This window comes from Rhincodon typus, chromosome 2, assembly GCF_021869965.1.
Source record: "Rhincodon typus isolate 14 chromosome 2, sRhiTyp1.1, whole genome shotgun sequence".
NCBI classification, from domain to species: domain Eukaryota; kingdom Metazoa; phylum Chordata; class Chondrichthyes; order Orectolobiformes; family Rhincodontidae; genus Rhincodon; species Rhincodon typus.
In genome coordinates, this window is record NC_063333.1 from 92,138,567 (window position 1) to 92,158,424 (window position 19,858).

Sequence of the window (19,858 nt, forward strand, 5' to 3'; positions counted from 1 at the left end):
GCCATGTTAAATTGCCCATAGTGTTCAGGGCTATGTAGATTAGGTGGGTTATAAGGGGATGGGTCTGGGTGGGATGCTCCAAGGGTCAGTGTTGACTTGTTGGGCTGAAGGGCCTGTTTCCACACTGTCAGGATTCTATATCTATATCTAAATCCATGGAGGATTCTGACTCAGCGATACAGAAGGAACAGCAATAAATTTCCAAATCACGATAGGGAGTGATGGAAGAGAATTTGCAGGTAGTGGTCTTCTTTTGTATCTGCTGCCTTTATCCTTCTAGATGGCAGTGGTCAGTGTTTGGCAGATACTTTCTAAGAAGTCTTGGTAAATGCCTGCGTGCATTCTGTAGCTGGTACAAACTGCTATCACTGTGCAGTGGCAGAGATGCCGCAGAGCGGAGATGCTTGAATTCTAAGAACCACCATCCTCCTTTGTGCAAGGAATGACTCCAATCGAGACTTTCCCCATTAGTCCTATTGACTCTAGAGCTCCTTGACAGTACCATTTAAATCAAATGTTACTTTGATGTCAAGGGCAGTCAATCTCACCTCACTTCTGGAGTTCAGCTCTTTTGTCCAGATTTGAACCAAGGCTCTAATTAGGTGAGATAGTAAGGGGCCCTGGTGGAACCCAATCCGAGTGTCATTGCTGCATGGTAACATAGCTGAGTAATCATCACTTCACCGATGATCGAGAGAGTGGGATTACAGGGTGGTAACTGGCTACATTGGGTTCATTTTTTTGTGTGTGCAGGACATATCTGTACAATCATCCGGTGTGTCAGGTAGATGCCAGTGTTGCAGCTGTACTCTAACAGCAATCTTTAGCCAGATCTCTTTCATCGATGCGATGAACTCCCCCTTCATTGACGATCAGGGTATTTGAGGAGCCTTCTCCTCCAGTGAATTGTTTAATTGTCTAACACTATTCATGATATGGCAAGACTATATTACTGTGACCTAACCCCACTAATTGGTTGGCGTGATCATATGACATACATCTAAGTGTGGCTAATCTGGAATTACCAATCTGGAAGTTTGACTTGTCACAGGCATTCTTTTAGCAGATTTCCTATTCTACCAAAAGGAACGGCTGATAACTTGGCCACAACAGGAGACTCATTCTGATTTGACTCAATTGTTAACCAATCAAGTGATAAAATTTTTTTTTAAAAATTCATGTATTTCTAAAATTCATTATAGTAGCAAGACCAAATTAAATTTAAAGTCTGCACTTGGATTTGCAGAACAATCCTTGATTGGTTTTACTCAGCTCATTTAAAGGAGTGCCAAATAATCAGGGCTCTCCTTTCTCTTCTTTCCCCAATGAGAGAATTCATTTATAAAGAACATAAGAACTAGGAGCAGGAGTAGGCCATCCAGCCCCTCGAGCCTGCCCTGCCACTCAATGAGATCATGGCTGATCTTTTTGAGACTCAGCTCCACTTAGCCGCCCGCAAACCTTAACCCTTATTGTTCATGCTTGCCCTTTATTCTAATAGATTTGAACAAAATTCAGCTTTGACAAGTGACACAATCCAGCAAAATGAACCACTTAGACCATCTCATTTACTTGGTGTTCTACTGTTGCGTTTTCAGTACCTTTACTGAAGTTGATTTCTACACGGCCCACACAGCTGCATTATGCATCATACTTTACAGCACAATATAATTTTCTTCTCTGTAGTGCTAAATAAGGGAAATGTTCTTACTTGCATAACTTGAATAATATTTTTTCAAACACCAATACAGGTCCTGTACTTCCCAAAATTGTAAGCGGCTGTCCAGAAAATAAGGAATACACAATTCCTGTCATTGAAGCCCCGAAGAGAGATTCTATTGCACTCTAAGAAAAAAAACAAATCAGAAATTTATTTTTGTCTGCTTATTTATTTTATATGGTTTCTTTGTTTCTTGTTCCTAGTTTTGCATTGGAAAAAAGAAATAAGTTGTTTTGCAGATTGCTCCAACAGCATCCCAAGTGTGCTATGAATTGCGATGTAATCTACAGTTTCAGAAAAATTTAGTTAAGTTTTCAGGCTTAAAGTTTAAGACACCATATATTGCAACCGACATTTTGCATAGAATCAAGATTTTGACTCCAGCCTGCATCCTCCCCAATTTTAACCAAATTTGGTCACAGGAAGTGAACATTACTGACTGTCTATCCAAATTGTCTTGAAAGTACTGGTGAGCTATCTTCAAACTTCCGCATTCTTTGGGATGTAGGTGCACTCAAGTGCTGTTAGGGAGGGAGTTTCACAATTTTGACCCAGAAACCAAGAAGAAACTGCAATATAGTCTCAAGGAAAGAAGGTGCAGAGCTTGGAGAGGACAAGATACGCTGATGTTCTTCTATTTGAAAGCATACGGAATTTTAGCATGATGGTTGATGACCTTTCATCGGAACTAGATGCAATTTCTTTGGATTTGCAAAACATGTTCCATACGATGCTGCACAATAAGCTAATGAAGATCACAGAACAAAAAAAAAGTGTTAGAGGACAAGTAGCAGAATGAATTGCTAACTGGCTTCAAGCCAGAAAGCACAGTGGAGGCAATAGGCAGTTACAAGTGACAGAGGTGGGAAAACACATCCTGCAAGGAACTGTGCTGGAATCACTGCCATTTGTAATGTACATTAAAATGTGGACTTCTGTAAATTGAGAAATTGATTTTTTTGAGAAGGCATAGAGAAAGAAGAATGTTCAATAGTTATTAACACTAATGGGGACCAGAAAAATTAAACGTAGACATAAGCATACAGAATGAGCATATAATTTGCAAATAACTAAAACACACCTAAATATAAGAAAGTACATTTTGGTAGGAGGGCACTTATGTCATAGATGGTGCAAGTCAGGGTGTATAAGAAGAACAAAGGAATATTGAATTATATATACACATTAAATCCGTGAAAGTTACCAGAAGTTAGCAAGGCGATTTAAAAGATCAGGCACTATCTTTTACTTCGAGGAACAGAAATATAAAATAGGAAATTTATGTTGAACATCAAACCCTGTAGTTCTGGTTGCCATATTGGAAGAGAATACATAGAGACACTGGAGAGGTTATAGGGAAAAATTTACAAACATGATATGTACACCTCCATATTTTTAGTATCAACTGAGGTTTGGCAGACTGAGTCTCCCTTTTCCGAAAAGGAAGGATGCAAAAGAATACCCTAATAGAGATCTTTAAAATAATGTAGAGAGAAAATATTTCCACTTGTGGGGAAGAGGAAGAGATCATCAATAAAAGAGAGGAAAGAAATTTATAAAAATCTGGAATTAAGAGTCTAATGATGACCATGAAACAATGTCGACTGATGGGAAAATCCCGCCTGGTGCACTAACATCCATTAGGGAAGGAAACTACTGTCGTTACGTGGTCTTGCCAACACATGCGTCCAGACCAAGAGCGATGTGGTTCACTCTTAATTGCCCAGAGGGTAGTTAGGGCTGGCCAATAAATGCTGGCCTAGCCAACGTCACCCACATGCCATGAACAAATGTTTAAAAAAAAAAACATGAAATCAAATAGGGAATTGGAAGTAATGGCTTTACCCAAACGGTAACGACCCTGTGAATGTACAGAGTGGTTGAAGTGAATAATACAGACAAATTTAAAGAAAAAGGGAGCACGTTTTACAATGATAGGTCTAGATAAGGAAATGCAGAGGTTAGAATGAAGTGTAAACATCTGCATAAATTATTTGATCCAAAAATGGACAATTTCTGTGCTCTATATCCAATGTAATGACTCAGGATACTGTGAACTTACTTATCAATCATTTAACTTTAACACAATCAATCATCAACTTCAGGCTTCACTTCAGAAGGAAACAGCATTCGTCACCTCATGCCTGCACAGTGATCCACTTCATTAACAGCAACAAAGAAGCGAAGGTTCCTTCAAAAGCACTTTGCAAACTACCATTACCTTTCCAGGTCAAGAGCAGCAGATATATGGTATCATCACTACCTGATCCATCTCTAAGCCACACACCATCCTAATTTTGAACGTACTTCACTGTTGCTGGGTCAAAATCCTGGAACTCCTTACCCAAGAGCATTGTGGATGTGCCTACATTACATGGATACTGTGTTCATGGTGGCCTTCAAGGGCAACTAGGGATGGGCGACAAATGCTGGCTACGCTGGCGATGTCCACATCTTGTAACTAATATTGTTATAAATTAAAATATTGTGTTGCAAAATCACAAATTTTCTTGAACACTCATTTAATTTTTCCATAGACATAATAAAAACAGCAGTAGACCATACAGCCCCTTGATACTGTTCCTCCAGTTCAGAAGATTGTGGCAATTTCGTCTCCATTTATCAGCATTGATTCCATGCCTTTTAACAACTTTGCCCAGCAAAACCTTTACCCTCCACTGCTTTAATGGAAGAGTGCTCCAGACTGTCACTGTTCTTTGCACATATAAATTCTTAAACTACTTTCCCAAATAATGTTGTAGCTTTCAAGTTATATCAGTATCGCCAGCTCCCCAAAAACAGAGAAAGTTTTTCCTCTATCTACTCCATCAATTTCTTTCTAAAATCCAAAATGTTCAAACAAATCACCTGCAGAGAATAATTTTAAAAAGGCTACTTGTTTTGAGAAAACTATAATAAAAATAGTATTCCTGGTAGAATTCAATCCTGCAGAGTAAACAGCACAAAATAAAGTCATAAAGATCATAAGAAAAGCCTATATTCGGGTTTTGGATACTTACTATATTGTTTTCAGTAGCTTCCCCCAGTAACCCTCCAAATGTGATGACAGGAGACATACAGGCACAGTAAAGGAAAAGAATAGATGCCAAGCACTGCAGGCTAAACGCGTCTTTGAAGTCACTCAAGTAGAATGGTGATTTTCTTTTGATGTCACGGATTAAGCCACCAAAGAGCCTGTAGGAATAATGTAGCACTTTTCACACAACTTCCAAATCCAGAATTTTATCTTAAAATCTAAATAGAAGGCAGTGGCTCAGCATATTTAACTCAACCAGATGGGTCAAAGATTACATAAGATAACAATCATAGATTCCTTATGGAAAGTTAATGAAGAATCCAAATTTAAGATTAGACCATTAGATACAGGAGCAGAAGTAGGCCATTCAGGCCATCAAGTCTACTCCCCCATGCAATGAGATCATAGATGGTCTGATAATCCTCAGCTCCAATTTCATGCCTTTCCTCTGAAATCCTTCATTCCCTTATTGATTAGGCATCCTTCTCTCTCAGCCTTGAATATACTTAACATCGCAGCCTCTGCGGTAAAGAATTCCACAGATTCACTACCCTCAAGAAATTCCTCATCTTAATCTTAACTGTGTGACCTCTAATTCCAAGATTAGACCTTCTGGTCCCATACTTTCACACAAGGGAAATCTTTTTGCTACTACTCTGTCAAATCCCCTAAGAATCCTGCATGCTTCAATAAGGTCACCTCTCAAACTTGTAAATTTCAATGAGTATACACTCAACCTACTGTACCTCACTTCACAAGACAGTCCCACCACATCTAGCATTCGCCTAGTGAATTTTCTCTGGACTGACTCCAAGGCCAGTATATCATTCCTTAATCAAGGGACCAAAAATGCTTACAGTATTCCAGCTATGGTCTGAATAATGCCTTGTAAAGTTTTAGCAAAACCTCACTACTTTTATGGAGAAAACAGAGTTAACGTTTTTGGGTCTGGTGACCCTTCCTCAGAACTGTTCTGAGTTTTCTCCTTCACAGATGCTGCCAGACCAGCTGAGCTTTTCCAGCAACTTTGTTTTTGTTCCCGATTTACGGCATCCGCAGTTCTTTTGGTTTTTACTCACTGCTTTTATACTTCTTTAAAATAAAGACCAACATTCCATTTGCATCATGTTGATGCTCTTTAATCTTATATTATTTATAAATTCTCAGCTATTACATGCTTTGTAATAACCTCTAACATTTGACCAATAAATGTTAGCATAACTGGCTTACAGCTCATGTTTTTTTAAAATCTCCTTCTCTTTTTAAATAATAGTTACTTGGAAAAGCTACCAATCCTCTTGGAGTTTTCCAAAATTTAAAGATTCCTGGGGGACTACCACTAGTGTGTCCACCATCTCTGTAGCTACTTCTTTTAACATCCTAGCACACATCCCATCAGATCCAGGAGCCTATCAAACTTCAGTTCCATTAGTTTCTTTAGCACTTTTTCTCTAGTGATCATTGTATTCATTTCCCCTCCTCCTTTTACCCTTTGATTATTCAGAAATTTTGGAATGCTATTGATATCTTCTACTATGAAGACTGACGCAAAGTATTTATCCAATTCTTTTGCCAGGTCTTGGCTTCCCATTATCTCCCCAGCCTCGTTCCCTAAGGGACCCATATTTGCTTTTGCTTCTCTCTCTCTTTATATATTTTAAATCAGATTATACCCAACAATCACTTCTGAATAACAGGTTCCAAAAGCAGAGCTAAAGATAAGAAAACTCAAATGTCAATGCTGACATACTACAATAGTGTAACACATACAGCCAGTTTCTCGTATGGTATGAGAAACATTTAATTGTTACCATTATCAACAAGAAGGATGTTGAATATACTCTTAGTCATCTGTGTAGTGTGCAAACTGAGGAATAATCACTGCACTTCTTAGGTGCAAGCTCAAACAGCACACAGCTACTTGTGGACATAAAGTCTTCCTAGCAATAAACATTAAAATATTTTCAACTTCACTTTGTTTCTACAAGATTTTGTGCAGTAACTCTGAAGTATTTCAATTACCAATAGTTACATATTTTTAATTTAGAAAGCATGAAGGCACAATAAAATCTGAACTGAAGTTGAATTTACCCAACTGTTTTGTTTAAATATAGAAAAGCCAAAAAAATCCAGAGGTTTTGAAGTTTTATTTTCCTCACTCGAGTATGATAAAAGACAGAAGGCTATGAATGGAAAAATGTATAACTATAAAATTTCTCTCTACTGCTCTTCACTCAGCACAAAAACACAAGAAAAGGCATGTCAGCTAGCAGCTTTTACAGGTGCATAATTCTGGCAAAAAAACGCAAAATGACTTAAGAGGCACATAAAAACCTGACTTTTTGGCATCAATAAATCTCTAACAAAAAGCTATACGTTCTTGCATAAATTCTGCAATAGCATTACTGACACCAATGTTCCTGGGAAATCTACAGGTACCAAATTGTCTGTTTTGATGCATGACAGTCAGCATTAACTTGTTAAAAATTAGAGAAACTAAGGTAACAGCATCCCTAGAATACAAATTAACTGCAAATAAAAAAGATAAAAAAAGGAGAGCACAGCTTGTGTACAGTACATTTAAAACTTAGATACCCTCTGTAAACCAAGTTCAAAACATTTAAAGACTCACTGCTTTACTTAGGTGAGGGGTGGTGGCAGTGCAGTATTGTCACTAGATTGGGAATCCAGAGACCCTGGCCAACATGGGCTTGAATTCCACCATGGCATAATGGTGAGGTTTGAATTCAATTAATAAAAGCAGTGTTATATTCCAGTTTTATGCTGACCATTAGATTGTTGTCAGTTATCACAACAAAATTTGTTTCGTTAATCTCCCTTACAGAAGATAAATCTGTCATCCTCACCTTGTTTGGGCTACGTGTGATTTCATTTGTACAGTGATGTGGTTGACTGTTAACTGCCCTCTGAAATAGCTTAGCTAGCTCAGTTGTATCTAACTGCTACGAAGTCTGATAAAAAGAATAAAGACAGATAGAACACCCAGCAATCAAGAACGCACCAGAAATAACAATGGCAGGCAGCCCTGCCCACTCTGCAAAGTGTTCCATACTAACAAACATCAGAAGTGCTTGTGCCCAAACTGGGAGAGCAATCTCAAAAATTAGTCAACAACCTGACATCATACTCAAGGAATCATATTTCTCAGACAACATCCCAGGCACGGTCACCACTGCTTGGTCTGCACTGTCCATGAGATAATACGAGGTGAAGCACAGTAGCAAACAAGTACAAGTTGTCTTGGAAGTACTCAAGATTTACTTTGGACCACACATCAAACATGGGAAAGGAAATATCCTGATTAGCACCTACTGGCCCATCTTGGCAGATGATTCAGTTCTCCTCCATTTGCAATACCACCTGCAGGACACGCAGAGGGTGGCAAGACACAGAAGATATTCTGTGTTGTGGGACATCAATGTTGATCATCAACTGTGGCCGAGCAGCACCATTACACACCCTCTAAGCTGTACGCACACAGCCACGCTGATATTCCACACATGGCGATGCACATTGGTACACGGATTGCAGCATTGGTTTCTGGTTCCACAAAATCGCTGCAGTGTGCAGGCCTTGGAGACTGGCGAAAATTAGAGGGAATGCTGCTCAAGACTGTGCACCCATAAGGCCCATCAGCAGAACTATATTCAAACGCAATCTTTAATCTCATTGCCTGACATATTCCCCACTTTATCATTACAATCAAGCCAGGGGATCAGCAAGGGGGTTATGCTGAACCCATATCCAATTTTAGGTAAGGCTCAGCAGGAATACTGTTTGCAGTTCTGGTCACCACACTATCGGAAGGTCATGATTACTCTAGTGAAAGTGCAGAAGAGATTAACTGTATGTTGCCTGAACTGCAGTGATTCAGCCTGAAGAGAAACTAGATAGGATGGGTTTGTTAACCTTAGAGCAGAGAAGGTTGATATAGGATCTTATTGAGGCATATAAAGTTGAGGGACACTGTCAGGGTAGATAGAGAGAAACATCTCCCCTTAATACAGGGGTCAATAACTACAGGACACAATTTTAAGATAAGGAGAAGGTAATTTAAGAAAAGATTTAAAGAAATTTCCTTTCTCCCAGAAAGCTTTGGGTATCTGGAACTCACTACCTAAAAAAGGTGATAGAGCTAGGAATCCTCAAGACATTTAAGAATTATTTAGATAAGCACATGAAATACCACAGAACACAAGGCTATGGGCCAAGTGCTGTAAAATGGGATTCAAATAAATGGATGTTTGATAACCAAAAGACACAATGGGCCGAATGGCCTCTTTCCGAGCTGCAAAATCTCTAACTGGTTCAATAAAGGAGTGTAAGTGATGCCAGAGGAGCAGGAGACATACCTATAAATGAAGTGTCTGCCTTGTAAAGCTATTACACAGGACTACTTGCATGGCATTCAGTGTAAGGACCATGCAATAGGCAGAGTTAAATGATGCCACATCCAACAGATCTAAGTTTTACAGTCCAGTCTCCCAGGAATGATTGGTCATACAAGAACAAATATCCCCATTCAAAACAAAAGGAGAGCCCATTGCATCAGTGTAAAAAAGGTCAAAACATTTAAATGCATCTTCAGCCAGAACAATCAAATAATAAACTAACTTTGCCTTCTCCTTCAGACCTCAGCACCACAGATGCCAGTCTTCAGTCAATTTGATTCATTCCATTTAATATCAAGAAATGGTAGAAGTTATTGGATACTGCAAAGGTTACAGGCCCTGACAATATCCTGGCAAGAACGCAAAAGACTTGTAGTCCAGAAAATAGTCATCTCCCTACCAGTACAGCTACAACACTGGTATCTGGCAATGGGGAAAAAAAAACTGGCCAAGTATGCCCTGTATACACAAAGAACAACTCCAATTTAACCAACTACTGGCCCAGTCTAATGTCAATCATTCGCAATGTAAAGAAGTTGCCATCAACAGTGCTGTCAGGCAGCACTTGCTCAGCAATAACCTGCTCCTTGATGTTCAGTTTAGGTTCCAACAGGCCCATTCAGTTCCTGACCTCATTACAGCCTTCATCCAAATATGGCTCGAATGACTGAACTTCAAAAGGGAAAGTGAAGGTAACTGTCCTTGACAATAGGCCACATTTGATGGAGTGTTGAATCAAGGAATCCTAAAGAAACTGGAGTCAATGGGTATTACGGCTAAACTCTTCAATGGTTGCAGTCATACCTATCACAGAAAGACGGTTGGGATTGTTGGTCAATCGATTCAGCTACAGGACATCACTGCAGGAAGTTTGCAGGGTAAAGTTTCAGGCCCAAACAACTTCAGCTGCATCAACAATGGCCTTCGCTCTGTCATAACGTCAGAACTGGGAATATTCGCTGATTGCACTATGTTCAGTATTATTTGCAACTCCTCAGATACAGAGGCAGTCCATTTCCAAATGCTGAAAAACCTTGACAATACCTAGGTTTGGTCTGACATGGCAAGAAACATTCATGCCACAAATGCCCCAGATAATGACCATTTCCAATAAAAGACAACCTAATGCCAGGCAATCACTGTCATCACTGAATGCGCGACCGTTAACCTCCTGGGAGGTTACAACTAACCATTAATTAAACCAGACCAGCCATATAAATTCTGTGGTTGCAAAGGCTGGGCATAAATTAGGAGTTATGCGACAGGTAACTCACCTCCAGACTCGCCAGTGGCTGTCCACTATCTGCAAGGCACAAATTGAGAATGTGATGGAATATCCTCCATTTACCTGGATGAGTGGCGTTTCAAAAATATACATGCAGCTTGACAATATCCAGCACAAAGCAGCTGGCTTGAGCAACACTAACATTTCAACATTAACTCCATCCACCCCTGATGCACAGTGTTAACCGTATACAAGACACATTGCAATCTTTAAAGTGAGTTTCTTCAACACCACTCAAACCGTCATCTCTACCATTCAGAAGGACAAGGGCAGTGGATGCATGGGAACACCACGACATGCTAGTTTTCCTCCAAAGACCGCACTATCCCAATTTGGAATTATTGCTGGGTCAAAATCCTGGAACTTCCCCTCTGTGTGCGCAAAGATAATACACATTGTTTACAATGGCTGTAGGCAAATTAGGGATGGGCAATATATGCTGGCCTAGACAGTAGTGTCTTCACTTTATCAATGAAAGGACACTAAACAGGTCCCGCAGGCCCGACCAGTCCCCCTCCACCGACACCCTCATCCGCTTAGCCAAACTCATCCTCACCCTCAACAACTTCTCTTACAATTCCTACAGACAAAGGGGGTGGCCATGGGTACCCGCATGGGCCCAAGCTATGCCTGCCTCTTTGAAGGTTACGTGGAACAATCTCTCTTCCGTACCTACACTGGCCCTAAACCCCACCTCTTCCTCTGTTACATTGATGACTGTATCAGCGCTGCCTCGTGCTCCCACTTCAACACATTGCACCCTAACCTTAAGTTCACCTGGACCATCTCCAATGCCTCTCTCTCCTTCCTGGACCGCTCTCTGTCTCCATCTCTGGCAACCACCTAGAAACCGATATCCATTTCAAGCCCACCAACTCCCACAGCTACCTAGAATACACCTCCTCCCACCCACCATCCTGCAAAAATGCTATCCCCTATTCCCAATTCCTTCGCCTCCGCCGCATCTGCTCCCAGGATAAGGCATCCACTCCCGTACATCTCAGATGTCCTCATTTTTCAAGGACTGCAACTTCCTCCCCCCTCAGTGGTCAAGAACGCCCTCGACCGTGTCTCCCGCATTTCCCGCAACTCATCCCTCACACCCCCTCCCCGCAATAACACCCAAAACAGAATCCCCCTCATCCTCACGTACCACCCCACCAACCTCTGGATCCAACGCATCATCCTCCGACACTTCCGCCATCTGCAATCCGACCCCACCACCAAGACATTTTTCCCTCCCCACCCTTATCTGCTTTCCAGAGGGACGACTCTCTCCGGGACTCCTTGTCCGCTCCACACTCCCCTCCAGCCCCACCACACCCGGCACTTTTCCCTACAACTGCAGGAAGTGCTACACCTGCCTCTATACCTCCCCCCCTCACCCCCATCCCAGGCCCCAAGACGACTTTCCACATCAAGCAGATGTTCACCTGCACATCTGCTAATGTGGTGTACTGCATCCGCTGTTCCCGTTGTGGCCTCCTCTACATCGGGGAAACCAAGCGGAGGCTTAGGGACCACTTTGCAGAACACCTACGCTCGGTTCGCACTAAACTGCGCCTCCCAGTCGCGAACCATTTCAACTCCCCCTCCCATTCCTCAGACGACATGCCCATCCTGGGCCTCCTGCAGTGCCACAACGATGCTATCCGAAGGTTGCAGGAACAGCAACTCCTATTCCGCTTGGGAACCCTGCAGCCCAATGGTATCAATGTGGACTTCACAAGCTTCAAAATCTCCCCTCCCCCTACCGCATCCCAAAACCAGCCCAGCTTGTCCCCACCTCCCTAACCTGTCCTTCCTCCCACCTATCCCCTTCTCCCACCTCAAGCCCCACCCCCATCTCCTACCTACTAACCTCATCCCGCCCCCTTGACCTGTCCGTCCTCCCTGGACTGACCTATTACCTCCCCACCTACACTCACCTCTACTGGCTCCATCCCCGCCTCTTTGACCTGTCTGTCTCCTCTCCACCTATCTTCTCCTCTATCTATCTTCTATCCACCTCCCCATCTCTCCCTATTTATTTCAGAACCCCCTTCCCCTCCCCCATTTCTGAAGAAGGGTCTAGGCCCGAAACGTCAGCCTTCTTGCTCCTCTGATGCTGCTTGGCCTATTGTGTTCATCCAGCTCTACACCTTGTTATCTCAGATTCTCCAGCATCTGCAGTTCCTGCTCTCTCCTAAACAGGTTAGACAGCATCTGTGTGGAGAGATTAGTATAGTTAACATTTCTAGTCTGTGACTGCTCATTTCATCCAAGCGCAGCTTTTTGAGCACTTTGCGTTTTCACTTTTTGGAAACAACCTGGATTTTAATCAGAAATCAGGGGATGTCAAGAACGTTGATCGAGGAGAACTGTATTGTTCATTGATTTAGCTTTTCAAGAAAAATTATGGAATTGTGTCACTACAGGCACTGCCGAAAGCATATCTGGAACTGGACTTAAGTTTGATGCATTTGGAAAAACATTTGCCTTAATGTTGTAATTGTTGAAAAAGTTGATCTGGAATGAAGTTAAGACAAGCATCCAGTTTTCTTGCATTATAAAATAACGATTTGGCCTCAATGGGAGTATTCTGTCTAATCCCGAATGTCATACACCTGAGAGGGTATGAAGATACTGGAGGCAGAGTGGGGGAGATCCAAGGAAAGGATTCCACGGCTTGAGAAACTTTGGTCATACTGATAGGCTGGAGAAGCTGATGCTGTTCTCATTAGAGAAAGTCGGAGTCACCACGTTGAGAGGAGTTGGTCAAAACTCAGGCAGCTGGTTTAGGTGGGAAGGAACGGTTTCTATTCACAGAAAAGTCAAGGACTAGACAATAGCAATTGCTATCATAAAGGAAGCAATTACAACACAGAAATGAGAACTTTTTTTTTTGCAATGCAACACGTGAGTAGGATCTGGAATGCCAGAGTGTATCTGGTACAGGTAGATTCGAAATTGGTTCTCAAAAAGAATTGGAAGATAGAACTGAAAATCTTTTTTCAGACTATGGGGAAAAAGACAAGGTATTAAGACTTGTCGAATGGCTCTGGCAGAGAACTGGCACAGTCAAGGGGCTGAATGATTTCCTTCTACACTAAGATTGACAACGTTCCACCGAAAGGATTGGAGTAAATACAGATCAATAATTCAGTTTTTGATGGCCCTGGAACTTGTCAGAGCTAATGGAATTTTATTTGAAGATAGTTGATTACTGTAGAGTGGAAATAGATGTTAAAGTCTACTAATAAATATGGTGTGAAAATTAACTCAAACTTTAGAGACCACCTCTGGGAATTGTGTCTTAAACATTTTAACAGAACATATCTTAAGCAGAAAATTGCCTCCCATGTTAAAAGAAACCTTCCTCCATGTCCCCAGAAAAATCTGCAATGCTTTTTTCAATCTCCTTGTGCTACCATATTTTTATCCTCCTGGAAGTTAAATATAATTTGGGTAACACTGATCTAATACAATACCACAGGTTACAAAGTACTAACTACTTAGGCTCATTTGTATTTATCCATGAGGTTACAAGCTGAAAAGATTGGAAAAAAAAAAAAAAAAAGAGATCATGCAAATACTTATGTACTTACCATAATCCCAGAAGACCACTGGGCTGCTCTCTCATTAAAGAGAGACGATTGGTGATGGTTTCTCCTGAGGGTCACCAGTTGGCCGAGTATCATTCATAACGTGGGTTCAATTTCCACACTGGCTGACGTGACCATGAAGGACTCTCCTTCTCAACCTTTCCCTTCGCTTAAGGCACATGACCCTCCGGTTAAACCGCCACCAGAAATCTCTTTCTAATGACAGCGCAACCATATAACGGTCCTCTGAGACCGTGGCAACTTTATCTTTACTTTCAAGTGTACAGATGAAATAAATGAACAAATCAAAGAAAGTGAGCTCTACAAACATCATAATCAATGGCATTTAAAATCAAAAACCACACAAGATTATGCAGTGAATCATGAATGTGGCCATGCTGTAAGGTTATAAAACCCATCCAAGTTTTTTCTTCATTCACTTTCACAATCAGGCTGTGTAAATGCAGCTGATTGGATATCACTCACCCATGCCCCAGAAGTCAGAAGCTAGCACCACGTAAAACTAATTTATATGGCAATAAATATCAAACATTATTTACAAACATTTTGAACTTTATACTTTTGAAAGAACAGATGGAAAGCAGTAACTGTACAAGGAAGCATTAGGGACAGGAAACAAATGACTGCTCTCCCTTTCCAAGATCTCATCAAAATCTCCCCTTCCCAAAGCTCTCAAAGCCATTTTACCTGTAATACTGGTATTCAAGATTGCACATAAAACAAAACCTAGAACCTGAAAAAGGCTTCAGAACTCTGCAGAACTGGCTTTCAATTCTATACTCCAGCAGATGTTGTGTCATGCTGACTAACTTTGAAAGGAAAGAAAACCTTTGAGGCAATATGCAAAACAAACCTTCCAGTGCGCTCAAGTTCTGGTCCAGTGTGATGTTCTTCATGATTTGTAGTTCCATTGGTGATTGGTGGACCATTTGGAAGAGGAGGAGGGCACTTCCGTTTTTCCTTTACATAGCAGATAAAGGGGAGAAACGATTATTTTACAAATAAGCTTTACACAAAGATTCACAGAATATATTCTGGTCTGACAATTCAAAGTCCAAGTTCAGCTATCACGATAAATTTGAGAAGTTTTCTGGGATAAGTACAATCCACCAGCATTCAGGTCAGCATTCAGTCACAAGTTCAACTTTTAAATGCACCTGATAAAAGGGAATGATGGTGTGGAGGTGGGGAGAAATCAGTGTCACAAACGGCTAGATCATAATTCACATGATTTAGAGCATAACTGTTGATAAATGGTAGGATGGGAGGGGCATGGATTGAGAAAGTGATAAGCAACTCTAGAGTAAATGCAATTTGAACAAGCTTGTAGATAAACATTGTTTAGCTTCTAACTTTAATTTATCTTCAATGTCACAGTTAGAAATGTTAATGTTAAACAAAGGATCACCCAATTATAAGGCCAAGATGTAAAAGTTAGCAATTTTGCAAATAAAGGTTACTAGCAGTATGAACTATTCATATAAGTTGCAGAAACAGGATTGTCTTGAAGGAAGAAAGTTTGATGGCATTTCTGTTTGAATCATTCCAAAGCATGCTCATTTGTTTAGGGATAGTGATTAAGGGCAGAGTCTTATTTAGAAGGTTTTTCTGTTGAACTGCTTGTTTGACAGAAAAAAAAAGCGTTTCCCTCATGAAATCCAAGTTGAACTGCATCTAGAAGATCTGCTTTAGCTTGCAATTAGAAGAAATTTAAAGAGAGTTTTTAAAGAGCCTTTTGGCAGAAAACAATTAATTAGCTTGAATAGTCGGATTGCAAGGCATACAACAAGTTGTAGAAACACAGTCTGGGAAAAAGCAGTCTATGCAACACCAAAGCATGGATAAAGGAGCTAATATAGGGAAGTATTTATCATGGGGAAATTAGCTATTCAGATTAGTGTTTAAACTGCTGTCTGGTAAAGAGAGACAAATCTAAATGTAATTCATTTTCTTACAAGTTATTGACTGTAAACTAACTCGGATGTACCACTGTAGATGGAAGAAAGAGGGACAACACCATAAAACATCCAAAAACACATCCACTTTCATACAAGATAACAAGGTGTAGAGCTGGATGAACACAGCAGGCCAAGCAGCATCAGAGGAGCAGGAAAGCTGACGTTTCGGGCCTAGACCCTTCTTCAGAATGATTGATTTTATTGTCACATGTACTGAAAAGCTTTGTTTGCTTGTTATGATCTTCCTGTACTGCTTGTAAAGGATGTACAGATCAAAAAGACTTAGAGGCATACAGGTTACATTATTTGAGGCTAGAGTCCATTCAACATTCTTATAATGGCCAGAAAGAAGCAGTTCCTGAACCTGCTTGTGGACCTGTTCAAGCTTCTGTATCTTCTGCCCAACGGCAGATGTTGTAGGTGGTCATTACCAGGGTGAGATGGGTCTTTGATGTTGGTTGCCTTTCTGTGGTGAGCAGTGTAAATTGAGTCTATGGATGGAAGATTGGCTTCCGTGATGGTCTGGATTGTGCACATCACCTTCTGTAGTTTCTTACGGTCCTGGGCAGAGCAGACAGTTACGCGCCCAGTCAGTATGCCTTCAATTTTGCATCTGTCGAAATTCATGAGGGACCTTATGGCCACGCTGATTTTCTTGAGCCGCCAGAGGAAGAAGAGGCGTTGTTGTGCCTTCATCTACGTGGGAAGTCCAGGACAGTTCGTCAGTTTTCGTCACTCCGAGGAACTTGATGCTCTCCATCCTCTCAACCTTAGTTCCATTGATGTAGATGGCTCCCTACACATTAGGGAAGATGATGACCTGGTGGTATTGTCACTAGACTATTAATGCAATGACTTGAGCAACACTCAGTGGGATTTGAACCTAGATGCCCAATGGTAGATGATGAAATTTCAAATCAATAAAAGTCTAGAAGCATGTAATGATAATGGACCACAAAACCATGGTTAATTGTCATAAAAACCCATCTGGGTTAACTCTTAACTGCCCTCCAAGTAACTGGAGATGGTCAATAAATGATATCCGCAATCCTGTGTATAAGTATAAACAAAATACAGTCAGCTATTATTGACGTACAAGGTGAAGAACTGGGTATTCAGTTCAGTTAACCCAATCCCATACTCACGAGATTTCTTTCCATGCAGGAGTCAGTGAATTGGTATCAGAAACAAAAAAGGTGCTGGTTAAACATTTACACTGAAGCACAGGTACTCTGCAGCAAATTGTAGTGCCAGCAACACCATTTTAACCAAATTGAACCCATTCAGTACTCAGATTTCAACACCATATATGTTGTTGGAATAGCAAACTTTACTGGAAATAGCATTTTGGTCAGCAATCTGAAGGAGGATACACATCTAAAATAGAATAACAAGCCTTTCTTTAAAGACATGTTGACTGGCCTGTTGAGTTCTTACAACATTGTCTGCTCATAACTTGAATCAAATATTTGCAATTTGTTTTTTTTTGCATTTTACTAGGGTGCATTCAAACTTTTGAGTGCAGGAAGTGAGTGCCCAAGATTTTGCACATTAACTTGCAAGCAAATTATAGGACAAAGGAAAGCACAACTCAAGTTTTAATATCTGAATGTTGCGGTTATGTACTTGCTAAAAAGCAACTTAAAAATCAATTTTGAGGTGAAAGTTTTCAAAAGCATTATATTATAAAAGAAGAAATTTGAATTTTATTAGGCTTCAAAGATGATTCTCACCTGTGAAGGAACATTTTTTGGTGGTTCAATTCGGATTGAAGGATCCCACTCTCCGGGTGGAAGAACAGTAACTTGATCTAAAAATTCATCTATTCCTGCCAGCAAGTCTGTTCGATCTTTTGCTTTATAAGCAACATCATGGAAAATCTTAATAGAAACATGCATGCACACATTTATGAGGAATGTGGTTACATTCTTACATTAACAGTAGTTTTTAAAAGTCTCTGTGATTATTAACTTTAAATTTTAAAGACTACAATGTGGTTCAGCAGACTTCACCTGACTGCTGAACCAGTGACATCCAGTATTTCTAAAGTAGTTTATTTTCCATTATAATTGCCTAAATTTTTTAAAATAACAAGCAGTCATCTAAAAAGATCTGATCTTCCCAATATTTGAATTAGGATCAATTATAGCTCCGAGCAAGGCTCCAGTATAGTTTTAAATAAAAACTGAAAGAACTGCGGATGCTGCAAATCAGGAACAAAAACAAAGTTGCTGGAAAAGCTTAGCAGGTCTGGCAGCATGTGAAGAAAAGAAATCAGAGTTAACGTTTCGGATCCAGTTCTAAGGAAGGGTCACTGGACCCGAAACATTAACTGATTTTTCCTTCACAGATGCTGCCAGATCTGCCGAGTTTTTCCAGCAACTTTGTTTTTGTTCCAGTATAATTCTAGTAGACACCACCTTCAAAATGCCAACTTGCCTCATCTGTCATTAAGGTAGCTATTGATCTACCAATTTCATGGTACTGCTGTGCTTTACCAGATGGTCCCAACATAAGAAACAAAAACCTAAGAGGGTAGAAAAATGAATGTTAGAAAATAAAACATTAGTTTTCCAGGTATCACTCAAAATGTGATCAAATTACTGGTTTCTCCTTGCAACTAAAAGCGATTTAGCATATTACACTCTTATTGCAGTTAAGAATTACTCCTTTCAACATCAAGTTCACAAATTATTCTCCACACATGCATGTCGGAAATTGTGGTATTAGTGTAAGATGCACTTTTTTGGATTGATAAGGCCAATACCGCATCTCCCTGACTGACTGCATCACTTGGGAGAACAAAATCTTCTTCAATATATATTTTGTGCACAGCACACTTTGTAAGAGTAATTGAAAAACTGTGTATTTCAATGCTTATATGATTAAGCATTTTCAAAGTATTGTTGATGGATCTGGAAAGGTGAAAATATTTTCTTATTGCAAAGAATGAACAATTTAACCATGAGTGAATCAAAGTTAAGTATATATCTGATAAAATAATGATAAATCTTTCATTTCAGTTTCACCTGGTTGGAATTGGAACTTCTGTAAGTCCTGTAAGAAGAATAGCAGGAGACAGACGAACAAAGGCAATGATGGGTCTCTCAAGGAAGTTCACTTCTCCCACCAAGACATTGGAAGCCTCAGCACCAGGTGGAATCTTTTTCATGAAATTCATGTCCACCTACAAATAACATTGATGGGATGCGACAACATTTTAAGCAGTTCGAAATTATCTAAACATATTTAGCTAATACTTGAACATGAAATGATGCACAAGTCTAACCTAAATTAATTTCAACTTGAATGCTTTTGTTGTGCATAAAGCAATTCAGATGTACTAAGCTCGGACCTTCTGGAAATGATTTTTTCTTACTTCTATAGGCAGCATAGATTGCAAAGCACTGATTATAGTTTCAATCAGGTATAAAAATCAGGAAACATGAAAATTTGGAGTCAGATCCAAACACTGGGCATCTTTGGAACTCAAGTCTTAATATGTTATCTAAAAATGTTAATTTTTTTAGAAAATATAAACTGAAAATTTTTTAAAGTAGCATTTGTCTTAATCCAATTTAAAGGCACAATTTTATATGGTGAGGAAATAGGTTAAGATCTTCACATTATGTTTAATTTCCAATATTTGAGTCGACAAATCTCTAGTGTTAACTGCTAGAAGTCCAATTTTTAACTAAAACTCACATTAGTTTAGCTGTGCTGAATTAATAATTGCTGCATATATTCTCATGCTGATAGATAACCAACACCACGCGAAACTGAAGATTCAACACTGGCCAATATCATGAAAAGCGCGCACACACAAACACACACAATGTAC

General features: G+C 40.1%; 1 protein-coding gene across 1 annotated transcript in view; it reads right to left on the reverse strand.

Annotated features, from left to right (window-relative positions):
• The window catches only part of LOC109920618 (sodium bicarbonate cotransporter 3-like), an 80,428-nt gene that overhangs the window by 52,859 nt on the left and 7,711 nt on the right, over positions 1-19,858 (reverse strand). The window contains exons 3-9 of the mRNA XM_048608541.1: positions 19,373-19,375; positions 19,047-19,204; positions 18,457-18,544; positions 17,751-17,897; positions 14,913-15,019; positions 4,741-4,915; positions 1,712-1,845 (exon numbers count right to left, since the gene is read on the reverse strand). Of these exons, the coding sequence (XP_048464498.1) occupies positions 1,712-1,845; positions 4,741-4,915; positions 14,913-15,019; positions 17,751-17,897; positions 18,457-18,544; positions 19,047-19,204; positions 19,373-19,375 (812 nt within the window). The remainder of the gene's footprint in view (positions 1-1,711; positions 1,846-4,740; positions 4,916-14,912; positions 15,020-17,750; positions 17,898-18,456; positions 18,545-19,046; positions 19,205-19,372; positions 19,376-19,858) is intronic.